Source organism: Poecilia reticulata, linkage group LG3, assembly GCF_000633615.1.
Source record: "Poecilia reticulata strain Guanapo linkage group LG3, Guppy_female_1.0+MT, whole genome shotgun sequence".
NCBI lineage: Eukaryota > Metazoa > Chordata > Actinopteri > Cyprinodontiformes > Poeciliidae > Poecilia > Poecilia reticulata.
In genome coordinates this window covers 8,058,079-8,078,340 of record NC_024333.1, presented here as the reverse complement: position 1 = coordinate 8,078,340, position 20,262 = coordinate 8,058,079, and the positions used below count along the sequence as shown (strand labels likewise).

Here is a 20,262-nt window from a genome sequence, read left to right as displayed (position 1 = left end):
CACACACACCCCCACACGCCACACACACACACACACACACACACACACCTTTGGATCAACGATTTGTTGGCACCGATTTAGTAATCTTGGTGAAAAACCCAAGAGAAGAAAACTTGAACCTCCCAAAGATGCATTCAATATCACAAGATAACTCTGAAAGCTCAAACTCGATCAAAGTGTTTCCATGAATAGATAATACATGCTTAGCCTTTATCTATTACCATAATATGCTTATTAATAGGCAATATGATTAAAAGTTGGCTTTCTTCAACTCAAACCAAAAATATGAATGTCTCTGAACTAATGTGATGCTGCATTGTGTTTAATCGGATCGCACATTCGCAAGCATTTGGGAAATGCTGCATTTTTGCGAGTAAGTTTCTCTGTGAAAAAAAGCTGTTTTAAACCAGACCAGTGAGTCTTTCAGCGTGCTGTACTCAGCCTTTAAACACTGACCTTTATGTCCTTTCATGCTGATGACAGCCATTGTTTGAACACCACGGTGTGAATGAATTAAAGTTGCACTACAGGGCAGATTTCGAAAAGGCCCATTATTAAAAGCTGTTTATTCAAGAAATATCAATAACGAGTGGGCCATGCAACCTGCGGTGCTCTGATCCTGTTACAGACTTTTAGGTTTTGCCTAAACGTGTCGACTTGATCGCATAAGCAAAGGGCTGCATAGAGCAGTGTTCTGTTAGATCAAATTTCTCAAACTGTTTGGATGATTGGATTTATTACGAGGCTCCCTTTAGAATGAATCAAAACTTCAATTGTTGTTTTTGGGTGAAATGATTTCGCCGCTTTGCGCAGATCGCTCCAATCTCTCTCTGCAAACATTCCCGGTGAATTAAAGTAATTGCATTGATCCCCTCACTTTTTCTCCTTCTGCTGTTATTATGCGCCGTTATTATGTCAAAATCTCAGCTGCTCTCCATATGCCAAACGTAATGACAAACATAATTTCTCCGAGACACTCTGCTGAAGATTAAACTCGGCTCCTGGTTGCACAAATTCGCCCACAAGCGTCGCTTTCTGTCGGGTTTAAAATGTCACTGCAGCATGAAGAGTTCTCTTTAATCCCAGGCTTATCGAAGTGGAGCCGCGCATATAGAGACCGTAGAGGGAACATGTGCCTGATGAATATGTTATGGTTTTACATTTCACAGTACTGGAATGACTATTACCTCCAGTGGAACCCATTGGACTACCCGGGCGTGACCAACGTGAGATTTCCCGACCATCTCATTTGGAAACCAGACATCCTGCTTTACAACAGGTTGGCTTTAAAACACCACACTGCCCGTCTCGTAGCTCTGTAAATCAGCGGTTCCCAAACGTTCAAGCTTTTGACTCAAAAAAAAACATGTAAATATAAGAGAGTCGTGACCCCTAGCTCTTTGCCGAGCATGCAGGCATTCTTACTGAGCCAGTTAAAAACGACACAATGGCAACGCAATCAGCATCAGCCAGTATGTTTACCAAAGTAAACGTTGGACATGTGTGCTTTGGTTTATTCTCTATTCACAATTCCATTAGTGAAGCTTCTGAAAGAGCTGAGTCCGGTGTGCGAGAGTCTTTTTAATTTTTTTTCATGCAGATAATATTGATGCAACACAAATTGGACATAAATTGAAGTCTGTTGATTAGCGCTGCATCATTTATTATCCTGGGACTAATTCATTGATGAGGTTGACCAAAAGTATGTCAGGATATGTTATTGTGCCACTCTGTAACATTTTGAACTTGAAGCAATTTCCGCATTTAATAAATTCAATTAAAATGTAAAATAAGAAGCTAGACGTTGGCCAACGCTATGAACACAGGATAGATCTGAAGTGGTAAATTAGGTTGGAGCATGCAAGTTTTGGCCATGTTGTTTTCCATCATTTTTCTAGACTTTTTGGGACTGCTCTTATGCTTTTTAGCTCACTTAAACAGATGATTATTGATTTTTACACGTCTTTGTTTATTAACCCCCAAAAGATCCATTTGCAGGCTGTTTTCAGCCACCAGATTTGTATTAAAAATGTGCTGCTGTTGCAAAGACTCTAACCTCTAAATTGACTCCCCATATAAAAGATCCACCACAATAGGCATGAGGTACTTTTTCCCACATCCTTTGTATTATTGCTGAAAGCTCCGTTTTGGGCTCATCTGACCAAAGCACACAGTGCCAGTTAAAGACCCCATTGCACCAAACTCCATGCATTTTTTTTTTTTGATGATTGGGCAGAAAAGGTCTTTTTGCTGGCATGTTTTTTGAAACAACCAATTGACAATTAGATGGCATTTATTGGTTGCTACGCAGCCTCACAGACCCTAATGGCTCTCCATGCTGCCATTCAGAGCTTTTCAGATGCTTTTTCTTCCCTTATCAACGTCCTCATCGTGTGGCAACATATATCCTCATCTAGCCTTGATCCACTTATTCCAGTAAAAAGAAGAAAAAAAACTGTTATAGGTTCAGGTTAGAAGCTGTTTTCCTTGAAGCCTTTTCCCTTCTTATGAAGATTATATATTTGCATAACTTGAATGACATGCTGTCTTGTCGTTCCCATTTCGAAGAAGAGAAATTGGTATTTGTGTCACTCCACGTTTACGCAGCGCGGGAACAGGAAGTCGCAGATTAAAATTAAAATGTTTTAGCCACTCTTTTTAATGTCACTCACCATAACAGTAGCGTTCAGATTGACAGAAACGCTTTAGTTACGTTCATGTGAAATGAACTCCTATGAGTTCTGCTGGGGTTTGTGTTGAAGACAATTATTCCTCATGTGTTTCATCTCAGTGTGAGGTTATGCCACTGCAGTATTAATTGTGATGGGTCTCAAATATACTGTTTTTGATTAGGTTATGGTTTACAAATTTGTTGTGTTTTTTATTTTTTTTTACTTTTGAGCTTCCATTTTTAATTTGAACAAATTCATGACAGACTGATATATTTCTGCTGGATGGGTTCAGTTACATTTGTAATCAATCGATCCTGCTGATTCATTGTTCTTTTTATCCTCGGATCGTTCCAGAGCTGAGAAGCTCCGTGTTGACAGAAAAAAGTTTTTCTGCTGTGAAGTTTCATAAACACATATTAAGCATTGAAACAAAAACTAAGAATATAAAATTGATTCATTTTTCCAAAGCCACGACTCTCTCGTCATGGAAGCAGTTTTTAAGACAAGAACGTTACAATTCAAGGTTAGCTTTTTATATATTCAGGACCATCTAGATCCGTGATCTGGAGCAGTAAATCATCTTGACAAATGAATAAAATTCTATTAGAGGAGATAGGAGAAGGGGCTTTTATTATAGGTCCCTAATGGAAAGAGCTCCAGAGATCACCATTAATCAACGTTTAAAGGTTCTGAACAACCAAATTACAAGCACTCAACTAAGGGGAAAAATTGCCAGGCCTTATTTTTCATTGTGCTCAAAAGTCAGACGTTTTGGGGTCAAGCTCCTTTCTATTTTAACTTCGGTTTATCATTTCGTCATCGTCGGGCATGGGGTAGTTCATTTGGAAGTGAAATGTAGACGCTTTCGGGGAAAGTCGAGGATAAACGCCAGAGAGCTGTAATTAGCGCTGCACCTGTACCACAGCGATGTATGGATACGAACATCTGCTCTCAACAACTGAGTGTTTGAAGCCATGCTCTGGTTGCAGATGAAACTCTGACTGTGTCTCTGTGTTTTGTTTTTGGTTTTTTTATCCTGTGTGCAGTGCAGATGAAAGGTTTGATGCAACATTTCACACCAACATTTTGGTCAACTCCTCAGGCGCTTGTTCGTATCTTCCTCCAGGTGAGAATTTTAATCTCAGCTCGTTTGTCAGACCTTAACCATCAGCGGAAATTTGACATTATAGCTCCGGTGTTTCGTGTATCATTGTGAAAATATTCACAATATTCATCTGAAATAAGTTTCCTCTGCTTATTCATAATTAAACATTGTACTCTGCTTCTAATGCACAGCTTGATTGTGAAATAAGGTGCTGTGGTGCACTCTGGTTTCAGATCGTAGTGTTATTACTATAGCTGATTTATGTGGTTTTAAAAACAAAATATGATGCAATCTGTATGACATCTTTTCTCTACAAGCCTTTTGTTTTAAGCAAACAATTGCTGACGTCTGATCAGTCCGTGCAATGAACCTGCTGACCCCCTGTAAGAAATGCCAACTATAAAAATATTTTGCGTGCCTTATGATGGAATAATTGTACGCAAGGAGATGATGACTTGGAGGAGGGAGAATAAAATATTGCTCTAGTTTGAGAGAAAAAAGTAAAAAAAAAAAAAAAAAAGAAGAAGAAGTTTGGATCCTGTTACAGAAAACTGCTGAACAAATTGGGTCAAACTGAACTTCTGCTGCATCAGAAATTTAAAACGGCCCATCAAATATGTAGTGTGATCCACGCAGTTTTGATCATTAAGTTTTATTTTCTGCTTCAGTTAACTGGTGTCGCTTCAAGATAAAAAAAAAAACATCCCTCTACATGGCATCAGATTTGTAGTTCAGAGAGAAAGGTTGCCACTTGATTCAGTCATCTCTGGAAAATACATGCTTTTGTACAGTTAGCTGTCACATCTCAGAATATATTTAAATGTTTTATCGCGACATAGTCACCCAAAATGAATCCAGCTCAAAAAATTATGCTGGTTTTGAAAGTCATGTCAGTACCATCACGTTATTTACAATAGAAAGGGTGTAAAGGTAAAAGTTTACTTAAACCTTATCTACAGAATCTGACCTAAACAGCTTTAAGTTAATCCACCAAGCAGAATTATAATTTTTTTCTACCTCTTGATTCAAGTTCACTTTGGTCTCACAGGTTTGCAATAAACCTCAAGTGAGTTCAAAGTTCAATTATATATCAGACTAACCTCTGATGTCATCATTTATATAACAAAAACTAACCAAAGTGGGAGGGAAAAAAACAAAACAGCAGCTATAATAATGACAGTTTTTTTCTCTTCCACTCTTTCTTTATATTTTTAAAGATTAAAGTTTAAAATGTATGAATGTTCTGACCCTTGAAAAAAAGCTAATTCTTGTAGTTATGTACTTCTGCAAAGCTTAAGATAAATTGATTTAATTAGTTTGGAAATAAGTCATGTCAGCTCTGGAATAGAAGCAGACTGCCTCATAATTTGAGACTTCTGTTGTATAATTATATTGTCTGAGCTTCAAGCTTCAACTTTTTATATACAAGAAAAACATTAATTTATTAGGAAGCAGGTGTTAATTTGGTAAATGTGGCTCTAATGATCTGACTAATTTATTATTTATTAATTAATTTGATTCAAACAGACAATCAAAAGCAAATACAGAAAAAAGAGACCTGTAGTCTTGCCAACTGACATGGCTAATAAATACGTTTCAGATATTTCAACATCAATATTTAAAAGAAATCTTTAAACTCTGGCAGCATCTCAATCTTTGCTTTTAAATCGTTATCATGTTGGCTAAAATTTGCTGATAAAGCTCCGAAAACTAATTCTGAGTAATTCTCTTATATGTTGACTCGCCAGTATAATTAGCTGCTTAATGATTACCAAATGTCACAAACATGTCGTCAAAGAACTCATAAATTATTCCCAAACTTTTTGCAGAAATGTCTGATGTTAGTTTAAAACTGCCACTTTTCTCATTTCCTATCTCAAATAGCTGTGCTACTTTAAATGATCACTTGCTTATAGAAAGTTGATTTCTGATTCTATTTTTATTTCTCTCTTCTATAACACAATAATTGTATTTCTTTTAATTTACTCAACAGGAGACAATCAGAAGAACGAATTGACTGCACCTCGTGACATTTTGAGCCACACATAAAATAACAAATGTGGACTAAACTAAGTCAACAAAGTTTTAATATGTGCCTTTTAATTCTGTGTATTTTTGCATGATGTAATATAACTTGTAAGAACCTTTGACACACATCGATGCAGCAGTGCAGGAAGTGTTGGAACTACACTCTCCATGACGAAACTCTTTTCCGGATCAACATCTTGTAGCCTGGTTAAAGACACAACATTTCTCTAAAACCATAAATAACGCATGCATGCATGCCCAAACGCTGATTTACATAAGGAAACTTACTGAAACTGAAGGCCTCACTGACACAGCCAGTAATTACTGCTCCCCTTTGGCAGGCTCCTCTTCCCACTTTATCCCTTACAATGCAAAAAGCCTTGGCCTGCTCTGCTGCAGTATCTTAATCAATACCAACGTAAATAGCTCCATCACAGAACCTAGTCCGAATTGATTGCATCTGGCAAAAGCAAATTACCTCTCAACTTTACTCCAAATTGACCCTCTTTTAAAAACTGGCACAAAATAATGACGCGCTGCACGCGGCCACGTGGCTGTAACAAATGAATCAAACGCAAGCAAATGCGACCCGCAGCCTGCAGATAAATCATTAAAGTTTCCCGACATTTATTTTTACTATTGAGGGTTTTATGGCAGTGAATAAGAGCCGTTCTGTTTGTTTACCACCCATCACTTTTCATCTCCTCTCCATCTCTATCGTTTTCATTTCAGCGGGCGAGGGAAAAGATCTTGTTTACTGCCAGCATCTCATCTTTCTTAAATATGGATGGGAATTGCTGTGGCTGTCTCCAAGAATTAGTCTTCTCTTTTATCCTGTTGTCAATTTCAATTTTTTGGCTCTTTGCTGGATGGATGAAATCGTGACTCAATGTCTTCCTGGAATAAAAACTCTCTGCTGCCTCTCCTGTTGGTTTGGCATTGTTGTATCATTGCCATGTGGTTTTGTTTGTTTGTTTGTTTGTTTGTTTGTTTGTTTTGAATTCCCTTATTACGTTTTGACAGATCAGAGAGTGGGAAGAAATACTGGCTCTCAAAAGTTTACACACCCATGTCAAATGAAAAAAAAAATCAGAAGAAGAAAATAATTAATAAAAATAATTAAACCTGTATATTTCTGAAGTAGCACAATAAAATCAGTGATTTTGACTGCCAAAAAAAAATGAAGAAAAATCACAAAATCCCATATTTTCTTGTTCATGCAAGCAAGTACTGGGAGAATCCTTGAATTTTATCTTAGGCTGCTTATTTTTTCTTGTACTTGATGTAAAAGGAAGAATAAACATTGAACTAAAAACAAATGTTCCCAGTTAAACACCCAGGTTGTTGCAGATGTTGTTCTGTTTGAAATGTATTTCCCCTCAAACAGATTTTCTGGTTAGTTGTAAAAGTTACACCTCGTGATAAAGGAGGAAAAGGTGTTGAGGGACGACACACACTCTGAAGCAGCAGAGCAGGCGCTTTCTGTGCAGAGGCTATTAGTTAGTCTTCGACGCAGCCATCTGGGGTTTGGCGCCTAGCCTTGGGATCCTCGCTGCACGTCTTCTCTCCTTTTCTCTCCGCCTGCTTCCTGACTCACAGCTGTTTACAACTTGGCTGCAGAGAATATCAAGATAAAGTGTTTTATGTACATATATCCATTCAAGATCAAAGGGGTATTCTGTGTCCGTCACCACAAACAGGCATCTTCAAGAGCACCTGCTACATCGATGTCCGTTGGTTCCCCTTTGACGTCCAGAGGTGTGATCTGAAGTTTGGCTCCTGGACGTACGGAGGCTGGTCCCTGGATCTGAAGATGGTGGAGGCAGACGTCACTGGCTACATCGCCAATGGAGAGTGGGATCTTGTTGGTAAAAGGGTGGTCTTTTTTGTCATTACTCGGGGTTTTGCTTTTCATCACACTGCTGCTTTAACAGATTGTTTTTTTTTGTTTGTTTTTTTATTCACAGAGGTACCAGGTCGAAGGAACGAGCGTTTTTACGAATGCTGCGACGAGCCCTACCCTGACATCACCTTCACGGTGGTGATGAGAAGACGGACGCTCTACTACGGCCTCAACCTGCTCATCCCGTGCGTCCTGATCTCCACCCTCGCTCTGCTCGTCTTCCTCCTGCCGGCCGACTCTGGGGAAAAGATCTCACTGGGTCTGGGGAACCGCCGCACACACTCGCACCGACATACGAGCAAAATAGTGCAGATTTGCTCATTTAGAAACCTTTGCCGGTTGTCATCCGTCAGAGGAACATTAAAATGTTGAACACGTACTGTAAGAAAGTGCAGAACTGAAGTTTTAGAATAATTATCGGATGCCTTTCAAGTTTGGGTTTAGCTGTCTTTCATTAATTATGCAGAGTTGTCTGAAAACGCTAAGCCTGACTAAATCTTGCAATCTTCTGCAACTTTATAACCTGCTAAACTGAATATCAAAGATGTTTTTAGGAGTAGAAAGTACTTAAAAAACCCTACTCATTGCACAACCCAAAGTAACGCCACTTCTCTCCTTGATGTGACAGTGTAGAAACTGTAGAAAATACAAAAGCTTCGATTTTGTTTCGTATTCATCTTCGTGTCGTCTTCAACAGATGAGTGACAGGACGCTGAAATGAAGTGACAGAAATCAAAACAAATGCTCCACTTCTGTTCTGGTGTTACGGTTCAGTGCTGTTTTAGTGCAGAACTGTAATAAAACGTGGGTTCAGTCTGTGTCTTATTTGGCTTTGCTGCATCCTGAGTCACATTTCATCTACACCATTCAGAGAAAACAGTCAGCAGTTGACGGGTTATCAGAAGAGAGCCGTCGTTACAAGTTTTTCTTACTTCTGTCAGTTCTTCAAGTCAAGTTGAAGTTGCTATTCTTGGGGTTAAGTTAATTGGTGTACAGGTTTGTAACCAGAAGTATGGCCAGTCAATGTCCTGATGCAACATCGGATGTTTCAGAGACATATTTTTGGCATAAACATACACGGCTGTCAACGAAGCGCGTGTCATACTCTGCCTTTAATTGGGTTACTATTACGAGTTGTTGCATTGTTCATTTACTGTCTCACTGAACAAGACATGTCAACCAATGTTTTTATTATGACTACTGACAGGTGAAGATAATAACACTGATTACCTCTTCGTCATGGTGCTTGTTAATAGGGAAGATATTTTATTTAGTCCTTGGTGTTTTTTTGTTAAAAGGTAGTTTGCGAGGGCCGACTTGTGATGTCTAGATGGTTGTCTTTCTGTGGTCAGTATCTATAGAAACTGGTTCCAGGATGAAACTCTGAAAAAATAATGAAACAGCTACAGGTCTTGCTATATCTTAAACTGGGAAAGACTTTAATGCTGTTTATGAATGAAGGCTTTAGCAATGCAAAGTGTTTCACAGTCTCCTGCATGTAGGACAGCCGCTGGTCCAGGCGCGGAGCTATGGGGGGTTGCGGGTGTGGGTGCCCATGGGGGCCCGGGTCTGGAGGTGCCAGGGAGGGAGGAATGGTTTCAAGTCACTTTAATGTCTGATTATAGACGGAGAAAGTGCGCCCTCACCTGTTCAGAAAGGTGTATGTAATGTTGAAGTTACTGTCCCTCAATGGAATATTTAGAAGTCAGTCCCAGTGACTGTTTGACTCACAGTTTAGCTAATGCCAATGTGCTTCCTGGGTAAAAATGAAACGAGAAACGCAGCCCAAACCAGTTTTGTGTCCCAAAAAAAGTCTCAGACAAGACTTCGAACAACATTTCCCGATTGATAAGTTTGTTTTCTAATACAGTACGACAATAAGACACGTTTTTGAAAGTTCTGACAGTTTCTCTCATTTAAAAAAAAATGTGCACTGAGATGTAGTTCAGAAACATCCATCTCATAAATATAATTAGGTTTGGACTTTTGAAGCCTGTCAGACCTGTAATGTTGCTTTTTTTCATCCCTATTATTTTATGTCTTTTTATCCATTTTACTCCTACCAGACCTCAGTGCCGTTCCTTTCCCCCTCTTTTGAGTTTTTCTATTATTCCCCTCCTGTCAGGCGCCGCTCTATCCTGGCCTCCTGCCAGGCTGATTAGAACTGTGGCATGTTCACGCAACTAACCTATCGGTTAAAAATAGTCGAATAATTAAGTAATGTATGACCAGAGCACTTCAGACTTCGCAGCCGAGCCTTTTTATTCTTCTTTTCTCCATCAAAAACATCTTAATATCCCTTTCCACTTGTCTTGAGGGTAATCACCCATTCAGGCTGAACCACTGGTTTGTTATTCACTCACTTCCTTTGCAGCCTTGTGAGCTGAGCAGATAATCAACGCTGGCTGCCTGACTTAATTGTCTGATCAGGAAAACAGAGCAATCTCATCTCGGTTGTCACAGTTGAACTCGGAGCGTTATGAATAAGTGATTAAGGCTGCATGAAAGCAGGTTTTGTGGTTGAATAGTGATTTTTGTTGCCTGCGCTGTCTGCGGGAGAGAAGGGCGTTGATTTATGCGGCTTCCTCAAATACGATGCAGCTGGTTCCCATCATTAGCCGCGTTGCGGAGCCAGATGTGTGAACCTGTGTGTGTTTTATCCCCTCCCTCATATACATTCCCTCTGATGTGTTGATTGCTGGAGGAAATATGAAATGAGACTCGCCCGTTTCAAGTTGATGATAGACTATTATGCGGATCACACTGGAAAGCTTCTCATCTCAAACGATGGATCTCTGAGGAGCTGAAGCTTATGTTAAAACTGCCTGCTTGCGTCCTGGCACGTGTGCTCGTCAAACTGGAGTCAACGCATCGACCTGTCGACTCAATGGCTTTTTTATTAGGACGTTTTGAACACTTTTGAGCGATGGCTGCAGTAACTCAGCCACGAGAACGACCCCATTTAGCTACTGATGGTTCTTGGATGAGGCGTCCCCAGGGCGAGACGCTCCATTTGCTCCTCAACTCCCCCAGTCTGTTCGGCGTAAACTCCCAGTAGCTGTTCATTATAACTTATCAGAAACTTTTATCTGTTCAACGCCAGGTCGAAGACTTTGAATCAGAAACCAGTCTCGTGATTGTAATCCGCTAACAGTTGTTTACGTTGTGAAAACATAAAGATCATAAAAACATCATACTGTGAAAACCAATGACAGATGTTTCATTTTTGCAACGTGCCATTGTTAAAATCGTCCACGCACAAATGTGTTGGCAAATTTTACATTTATTATGGAACAAAAGCAAACCTAAACAGGTGAATTTTTTAAAACTTAGTGTTTCAGCTGTTTTGCAGTTTTTTTGGAAGTTTGTTCCAGATTTGAGGTACATAGAAATTGAATGCCTTATGCTGCAATGGTTTACATGATATATATTTTTTTGTTTCTTATGCACAGGGTGAGAATACAGGCTCAAATTATTCATGCTTGTGTATTTGACACATTTGACATTCTTCTTGAAGTTATTATTATAGATATTTTTGACTTGGTTCAGACCAACCCAGGTTTTTAAGAATATTCTTTTATTTGCCAAGAGGGATTTATCTTTCCAAAAGCTTAATCTTAGCCTGGTTAATCCGTTCAAAAGTTGCCTTAGTTCAGCCTTTAACAATTGGGATTTTTAGGAACAGCATCAAGAGAAGCAGCAAGGTTCAAATCTGCCATAAACTAGAGACTGCTGGACTGACAATCCTTCTGCTCACAGTGAAGCCAGTTTCTCACCACCGCCGGCCGGCTAAAAGGCTGCTGAAGAAAAAATAAGTTGTGTCTGTTCCAAACTCAGTGTTTAAAACTTCAACTGAGTTTTAAACACTGAAATTTCCATGTGAAATTTGCTGCTTTTCACGTGGACAGATCAAACACCTTCTAGAGTCGTGTTTTCCAGTTAGACATGACAAAAATGCAGCTATTTGCCACAATTAGCAGAATGTCATAAGAAGTCAAGATGAAGCTTTCAACTCCAAGGTCTTAATTCTTCTTAAAACTAATTCAAAAGGTTGTGACACCTTCATCATTGCAAGAGCCGTCTGGATGCTTTTTGTCACATTCGCACTGAGATTTGCTTTTCCTTCCCAGGCATTACAGTTCTGCTCTCCCTGACGGTCTTTATGCTGCTAGTTGCAGAGATTATGCCTGCCACATCAGACTCAGTGCCTTTAATAGGTAAGTCCAGCTGAAGTTGAAAGCAGCTGCTACGGTTGTCAACCGCGATCAATGAAAAGGCCCCGGTGAAAACCCCTGTCATCTTTTTTTTATTTCATTTTTTTTTTTATGTGTTTCTTCGAAATCACAGTGTGGCCAATTTGAGCAGCCACCCAGGATTTGGTCATTCCTTTAATTCAGAGATGAGTCATCCTAGGTGATGTTTCTGCAATACACAGAGAAAGCTTTCCTCTTTCCATTTGTGTGAGACTCATGAAACTCCAGACAAATCTAACTCGCGAAAGAGGTTTTGAACTTTTCTATAGTTTGTCACATTTCCACAACAAATTTAAGAGGTCAAGCCGAAGAGGCTCTCAACTTTGATGTGAAAGAGAAACAGGAACATTTATTTTACATTTTTTTAATGCACAACACTTTTCAGATTGCTGTGCATTAAAAAATGTAAAATAAATTTCATTTCCCTTTTCCTCAATGCTTTGTAAAATCACTTTCGGCTCCAGCTGGAATTCTTTCAGGTCAAATACTGGTTGGTATTTTTCTAGGATCTTTATTTATTTGTAATGCGAAATTATTATTGAGTGGTTCTTAAATGTTAACATTTAATTTTCCCACAAAGCAGTCTCATTTGATGCTTTTTTTCACCCTTGTAATTGTTATCTCAGCTGGCTTCTAACGCAGCTTTCTGGGTCTTCACTTCTTCCTTTCCTCAGCTGAATACTTTGCCACAACCATGGTCATTGTTGGTCTGTCTGTGATTGCAACTGTTTTGGTCCTGCAATATCACCACCATGATCCTGATGGAGGAAAGATGCCAAAATGGGTGAGTCTTCCGATTTTTATTGTTGCTTACAATCTGTGTGGTATTTCTTTTACAATGATTACATTTACATTTTAACGAAGCTGTTTTTACTTCAGCTGTTGACAAAAATAATGATTGCACACAATCCGGGCACTACCTGAGGACGACTCAGGGTCTGACATTATCATCACTGTCGTCGATGAAAACACAAATTGTGTAGACTCAGCAGAACCATTGCATACAACTTGTAAGGAAATAATGTTTGGCCTTCATTATTCTGTGATCTGGTAGACCCGTGTGATCCTGTTGAACTGGTGTGCCTGGTTCCTGCGCATGAAGCGACCCGGTGAAGACAGAGTGCGCTCAGCCTGCCACAACAAGACCCGACGGAGCAGCCTGACCAGCATGGACCTCAACGCCAGCAGCTCTGTCTCCCAGTCCACCAACGGCCACATGCTCTACGTCGGCGTCCGCGGCCTGGAGAGCATCCACTGCTCCACAGCCGCCACCTCTCCCGATTCCGGGGTCCTCTGCGGGCGGCTGATCGGACGAGCCGGCGAGGACGAGTTGCTCCTGCCGTCAAGTCAGAGCCCCAGCATGGGGTACATGGAGCTGGAGCTGGCCAAGATCCTGGACGAGGTGCGGTACATCGCCAAAAGGTTTCGTGACCAGGACGAGGACGAGACCGTGTGCAACGAGTGGAAGTTTGCCGCGTCTGTCATCGACAGGCTTTGCCTCATGGCTTTCTCTCTCTTCACCATCCTCTGCACCATCGGGATCCTCATGTCGGCACCCAATTTTGTAGAAGCCATTTCCAAAGACTTTTTTACATGAGGAGATTGAAGTAAAATTTGATGGTAAAAAAAAAATCTGGCACCCTGCTAATGAAATGATGTATAAATTCACAGGGCAGTAATCTGGATACAGCAATTTCTTCTGTTTACAAATGCGTATATTGATAAAATGTTCACGGTTTCTCAAAACTGAGTGAAATTAAAAATCAGTCTGCAGTGTGAAAATAATGAAACAAATCCATTGCATTGACACCACCTCACACTTTGAAGAAAATAAATGCTATCTCTTTGGACTGTCTGACTATAAATCCAATTGCTATCATTAGTGTAATTTGTGAATAATGTTTGCTGTGCGACTTCTTCATTGTAATGTACAGTTTTGCTAAAACATAATAGCAGTCCAACATTACAGACCAGAAATATTGATATCTACATGCCATTTTACCAGAAGGTGTAGAAGAGTAATGGAAAACCTGCAGCACTCATCACCTGCAAGTTGGTGATAAGCTATCAGCAATTGGATGAGGAGGTGGGGGGGTTGCGTTCAAACAGTTTTGTTTGAAACATTTGGATTACTACATACGTTACATTATTTAAAAGCCCTTAACTCTCACCCCAAAAACACTTAAGTGTAAGTCAGTGGGTCCATGGGGACAACGGTGTCCTCGTCACAGTTAAGGGGTTAACATCTTCAGCCCAGGATGTCCCCCCCCAAAGTTTGTCAGTGCTTCTCACAAGCAGCTTGGCTTCACATTGGTGTTTTCTGATCATCACAGTTGTCATAATTAACTATCAGCTTATTTAGCCAACATGAAGATGAACATTTTGCTGAATCTTAGCTACCTTGTCTAGTCAGTGGTCCATTGGCACAATAATTTTTTGTTTTCTTCAGTGTCTTTTTGATATTGGCTAACATTTTAAGATCATTGTATTGTTTTCCGTGTTTCATTATATGCTCTCCAATCCGCTTCTTGAAAGAGGAATGGACTAAAACCATCAGGAACAACTTTTGATGACTTCATCCTTAGTTAGCCAGAAAAACACATTGACTGGCCTAAAGAAAAATGCCGCCAATCGTTTATTTTAGAACTGATAAAACCAACATTGTTCCTTCTGAGTCTGGAAAGCCTGTCTGACCAATTCTGAGGAATTGTGGTGTCTTGCCTGTTTATCACACATCACTGCATATCGTGGTTCAGTTTGAATTCATAAACGTGCCAGAAGAGGCTTTGTTGTCTTCTGGCAAAGAGGAAGTGCTCTTGAGATTGATGTTTCAACAACATAGTGACCCCAAACACACCAGTAAAACCAGCAGCATCATGGTCCCAAACCAACAACATAATGTTATATAACAGCCAACCCAATGCCTGGACCTTAATTCAACAAAAATCATGTAGGGTGACATCAGACATGCTGCTTCAGTGGTAAAACTAAGATATGTAAGATTGTGGAATAGAGTCCTATCATCCTGGCTTGTAATAGCTGTTCACTGGTTCCAGACGTTGGTTGTTCATTAAAAACTGATGTGCCACAGTTTTCAGAAGCAGCAGCCATCCAACTCAATATTAGCTCATTAATTCGCAGGAAAGCTTAATTTTCAGCCATTTTCAGGACATTACATGATGAAAATGAGTACCACTCCAGTTATTAAATAGCAATGCAGGCTCTGCTATTTTGTTGAGCAGCGTAATGTTCCGTACCTTTACTTTCTATATACTGAGAATAAATTTGATGCTTTTCTTAACGCGTTGATTTAAAGCAGAATGTTAACAGTGTTTGCAATGCTTTTGTGTGCTTGGAAATAGTGGCTATTATAAGAATAGTGAAATTTACTCTTTCTTTTTACTCTTTCTTTTTTTATCATACTGCTATCAGTTTTAACACAACTGTACATTGGGTATATGATATCTATAAAAGCTACAGTATCTTGCATCATGTAGATATTCAAAACTGAAGTAAAAAATTGCAATGTTGTTTGCCTTTCTATATACATAAGCTCCTTGCTATAGTCTATTTTTAATTGTCGTTTTAACATAATTTTATTCTAGGACTTTATTGACGTCAGAATGATCGACTTTGTTTTATCATTACATTTCAGTGTTTGCTTTGTTCACTGAACAATTTAACAATAAATGTTTTTTTTTCTTGAAACTGGAGTCCTTTATTAGTACTGTACCTTTAAAAATGATTTAGATTTACACTCCACATTCCATATATAAATGAAACCAGGAATTTGAACTTTTGCATACTGAAAAAGGAAAACTAAGAAAGTGAGATTTTTATTTTCTGTTAGTTATAAACAAGGCTTCAATGTAGTGAGACATATTGAGAGCGAGTGCCTTCATTAAATCAGGAGGTTATTTCAGCAGTATCCTCTGTAAATTGCTTCAAAGGGTGTGAAAAAGGTACTGTGTATTGCTATGTCAGAGCAAAATCTTAAATACTTAACATTAAAAGAAAATGTTTATACTGTATGCCCTTGGCACAAAAAAAAAATAGCTGGCAAAACAAACCTGCCATCTTGTGGCTGTACGTAACAAATACAGCCATAAAAAAAAAATTAAATAATCTGTAGTTTGTGGATCCTTATTAAAGGAAAATATGCTCTTAGGCTATAATTTATGAAAAGTTTCAGATTGCTAAATGTTCCACGTGAGACCCAACAAACAGGAAGGCAATCTTTAGGTAAAAACTCCGGTACGTTTTGGTGGGAATTAGGACTGCTTCCGAGATCCGAGTAATTTGGCCGTGATTGTTGTCACTGAAAGCTTTTCCCTAGTACAATTTTTTTGCTCCTTTTGTGTACAGGAACATTTTCATTTTATTTAGTGTTTATTTATTGTAGAAAGAAATGTAATAATCCCAGTTTATGTATCTTATATATGCCAATATGATTTTAGATTCAAATGAGGTTACTGTGATGGAATATAAAAGAGAAAAGACAAAAATCCAACGTACTTGATGGTCACACGTTTTAATTTTCAACAAATTTGTCAGATTGAATCGGCTCAGTTGCGAGCGACACTGTGTGCGCCATCAATATCTTTCCGACTAGAAACTTGTTCACGAATTAAACGTTAGATTTGGTGTCTTGGTGTTTTTCTTAGCTCGCTTTAGCTGCATTATTGGTGAAATGTCTGAAGCCTTGTTGCAGTGGTGCGTGGACCAATTACATCACAAATTTGGCTTGGAGGCATGTGAAGACATTGTCCAGTAAGTGTTAAATATTTCCTTTAAGACTGTCTATCACAAGCTGAAAGCTAGCTAATGGAATGATGGTGCTTTACTGATATGGCCTATTAATAAAAATAGGTTCTGTGTAAAGGGAAATTACGTGAGTAGACGTTTTGTTGTGACCATTTCATGTTTTATTATTATTATTTTCATTACTGTAACAGCTGTCTAACACGTTTATCAGCTATCTTCCAGCTAACAGTTAGCCCCTCATTTCTGAAAGTTCGGCTTTTGTTTAATCCGTTTAAAAACTTCATATCTCTATGAACATTTATTGACTGTCATCACTAAGCTGATGACAGTCCTGTACCCTCTAGCTGTATTGTTGCCATTAGTGTTCAGGCTTTTCTACTTCAAAAATAAAATGTGATGCAGTGTGAAATAGTTACATTTCTTAACTTCTGTTGACAATCACCTTGTAAGATTAAGAGAACCAAGATCATTTTTAAAATATACCTATTGTACCACGCAAAGTAAAAAAAAAAATACCCTTCTGCCTTACATATCTATAATAACATCCAGTACAAATTCTCTCTCTTGCTTCATAAATCTTTTAGAACTAGAAAAAAAGGAAGCATAACTTTTAATGAAAAATTGTAAGATTATCAACTTTAAAAAAAAAAACAATCTCTATGATCTCCCAGGTACATTCTCTCCATCGAAAAACCTGAGGAGATCGAGGAGTACGTGGGTGATCTTCTGCAGGGCACTGATGGAAAAAAAGGCCAGTTTATAGATGAGCTCCTACTCAGATGGAAGAAGAGTCAAAGACAGAGTGGGGATACAGCCGGTCTTTTCCTTCTCAAGGAGTCCGCTTCACCAGCAGGTAAGACAATAAGTATCCAGTTAACTTGTTTCTCAAAAGAAATTCTACTCTGTCAACCTGCAGTTACATTAAAAAGAGCGAAAGAACCTATGAAAGCTAACCTGAAACATTAACATCTTTTGTTTCTTAAATTTATGTTATTGTTTTTACAGATATGCAAGACACCACCAAAGATACCCAGAAGAAGTCCAAGCGTAAAGGACGTAACAAACAGGAAGTGGTGACTGCGAGCCAAACGGAGCCTGAACCAGAGCCAGTGAAAACCCCAATGGATCTGATGAGGGTGAGCACACATCTCTGTTTTCTTATATGCTTTATTTTTATGCTTTAGTTACTTCCGTTAGTATATATATATATACATATACATATATATATATATATATATATATATATATAAGTGGTTAACAGTTGACTATCAGCTGATTGGTCAATGTCTTTCCAGGCCCAGGAAAACAGCAACACTTCTTCAACTAAGAAGAAAACCAAGTTCGTCAATCTCTACGCTAAAGAGGGTCAGGACAAACTGACTGTCCTACTACCGGGTCGGCACGCCTGCGAGTGCCTCGCCCAGAAGCACGCGCTCATCAACAACTGCCTCAGCTGCGGGCGAATTGTGTGCGACCAGGAGGGCTCGGGACCCTGCCTCTTCTGTGGAAGCCTGGTGAGCAAATTTAGCTCCAGTAACGTTCCTAGCTTTTAGTTTTTAACAATTAATTAATTAATTTTTTTTGTGTGTGTCTTTATTTCAGGTTTGCACTAGAGAGGAGCAAGAGATTCTACAGCGAGACTCCAACAAAAGTCAAAAACTCAGAAAGAAGCTTATGGGAGGTGAGAACCCAAGCTTCTCAGACTGAGCTCAAGAAATATCACGTTTCTAAGTCGTGTCATCTGCAAAAATTGTTGTTTTTTTTATATGTCGTTGCCAGATGCTGGAGAAAGGGAGCTTCTTCCACATCAGGAAGCCAAAATGAAAGCCGGGCTGGAGAAAGCAGTTCAGCACAAAGACAAACTGCTGGAGTTTGACAGGAACAGGTACGTATCTTAAAACGCTCAGAAATGAGCAGGTTTACTGCTGTGAACACATGCCACCTGGTCAAAACCCACCCGTTTTAATTCACTGCCCCCGTTCAACTGCAGTGTCAGGAGGACGCAGGTGCTGGACGACGAGTCAGATTACTTTGCTGCCGAGTCCAACCAGTGGCTGTCGCCCAATGAGAGAGAGAAGATGAGGAAAATGGATGAAGACCTGCGAGAGCTTCGCCACGCCTCTCGTAAGGACAGGAAGATCACTCTGGATTTCGCTGGCAGACAAGTCATCGACGAGGGGAACGATATGAACGAGTATTACAGAAAGTAAGATCGCTTGACTGCGCTTTTATGTTTTATATTGGCTTGAAACCCAAATAACAGAAACATTTAACATTTTTGGAATTGTTTTTTTTTTTTTTAGGCTGGATGAGACCCTCAAAAACATGAACAGTGGGTCAACGCCACAGACTCCTGGAGATCCTGAAAGAAGAAGTGGAAAGCAGAACCGCAGAGAGCTGGTCAACCGGAGCATTATGCAGTCTGCGCCAGAAGTAGGTCGCATTAAAAGGACAAAGTAACTAGATAAAGGCAGTTATGTTGTTTGTATTTTTAGAAAATGACCTGGTAAGCAGTGATGATTACGGCTGCACAGTGTATCACACTCTGTTGTTATTTCGATCCATGTGTTTGATAAGATGCATGTCGTGTAAAGCTGCTTGAGGAGCAAAAAATGTTGGTTATTTATTTGAGTACAATGCATTCAGAATCTGCGTCAGAGATGCTGTAAGTTTGGTCACGAATATTGCAGCATTTTAAATGTCTTAGAAGATTTAAGAAAGTGATCAGAAAGTATTTAGGAAGCTACAGCTAAACTGTTTCGATGCCATAACAGCAGACGCTGCACATTTTCCATATATTGATTTTTAAATACCTTAGTGGTGCATCAGAGAGAGGAGTTGCTACCTCAGATAGCTCTTAGCGTGGCTAATTTAGTGAGCAGAAAAGGGATTTCTAAGTTTCCACTTGGTTGATCATCAATCAGGTCTCATAAAACTGAAAATCTGCCAATTTATCAGTGGATCTCTGACGTGAAAAATCCTTCTTGACCTATAAGAAGGACTTGTAATACATTTTGGCATTTTTTGTATTTAATTTTAAACCTAGTGGGTGGACATTGGAGGCAGGGAACGCCAAAAGCAACCCATGGAGCAGAGGAAAAACTTGACGGAAGAAAAAGGAGGAGAGGAGCGCCACAGGTTGAGACTCCAAGACAAAGAGCTGCAGGAGATTTCTGACGGAGGCTGGTGTCTGAGTATGCATCAGCCGTGGGCCTCACTGCTGGTCAAAGGCATTAAGAGGTAAACAAGGACAGATATACATCTTTCAAAATAAGCAACGCCTTTTATTTAGTACCTATTAGAAAAAAAATGTATACACTCAATGTTAAAGATTTTGCATCTTGTGTGAATGTAGGGTAGAAGGTCGCACCTGGTACACGTCACACAGAGGTCGCCTTTGGATCGCTGCTGCAGCCAAAAAGCCCACAGCTGAGGAGATCGCTGAGGTGGAACAAATGTACCGCCACATCTACAAGAGAGGTACGACTAAGTTATGACAGAAATAACTCAAAAAACACTGGGTTGATCATAATTACT

The 20,262-nt window shown here is 39.4% G+C and overlaps 2 protein-coding genes across 2 annotated transcripts in view; both read left to right on the top strand.

Moving 5' to 3' along the window:
- The window catches only part of chrna7a (cholinergic receptor, nicotinic, alpha 7a (neuronal)), a 20,231-nt gene extending 6,556 nt beyond the window's left edge, over positions 1-13,675 (top strand). The window contains exons 4-10 of the mRNA XM_008404677.2: positions 1,170-1,279; positions 3,719-3,798; positions 7,506-7,673; positions 7,773-7,967; positions 11,839-11,925; positions 12,636-12,745; positions 13,016-13,675. Of these exons, the coding sequence (XP_008402899.1) occupies positions 1,170-1,279; positions 3,719-3,798; positions 7,506-7,673; positions 7,773-7,967; positions 11,839-11,925; positions 12,636-12,745; positions 13,016-13,558 (1,293 nt within the window). The 3' untranslated portion in view covers positions 13,559-13,675. The remainder of the gene's footprint in view (positions 1-1,169; positions 1,280-3,718; positions 3,799-7,505; positions 7,674-7,772; positions 7,968-11,838; positions 11,926-12,635; positions 12,746-13,015) is intronic.
- Positions 13,676-16,548: 2,873 nt separating this feature from the next.
- The window catches only part of trip4 (thyroid hormone receptor interactor 4), an 83,596-nt gene continuing 79,882 nt past the window's right edge, over positions 16,549-20,262 (top strand). Inside the window, exons 1-10 of the mRNA XM_008404679.2 lie at positions 16,549-16,731; positions 17,397-17,578; positions 17,731-17,861; positions 18,021-18,239; positions 18,328-18,406; positions 18,505-18,610; positions 18,716-18,931; positions 19,029-19,158; positions 19,772-19,965; positions 20,081-20,205. Coding sequence (XP_008402901.1) covers positions 16,652-16,731; positions 17,397-17,578; positions 17,731-17,861; positions 18,021-18,239; positions 18,328-18,406; positions 18,505-18,610; positions 18,716-18,931; positions 19,029-19,158; positions 19,772-19,965; positions 20,081-20,205 — 1,462 coding nt within the window. The 5' untranslated portion in view covers positions 16,549-16,651. The remainder of the gene's footprint in view (positions 16,732-17,396; positions 17,579-17,730; positions 17,862-18,020; positions 18,240-18,327; positions 18,407-18,504; positions 18,611-18,715; positions 18,932-19,028; positions 19,159-19,771; positions 19,966-20,080; positions 20,206-20,262) is intronic.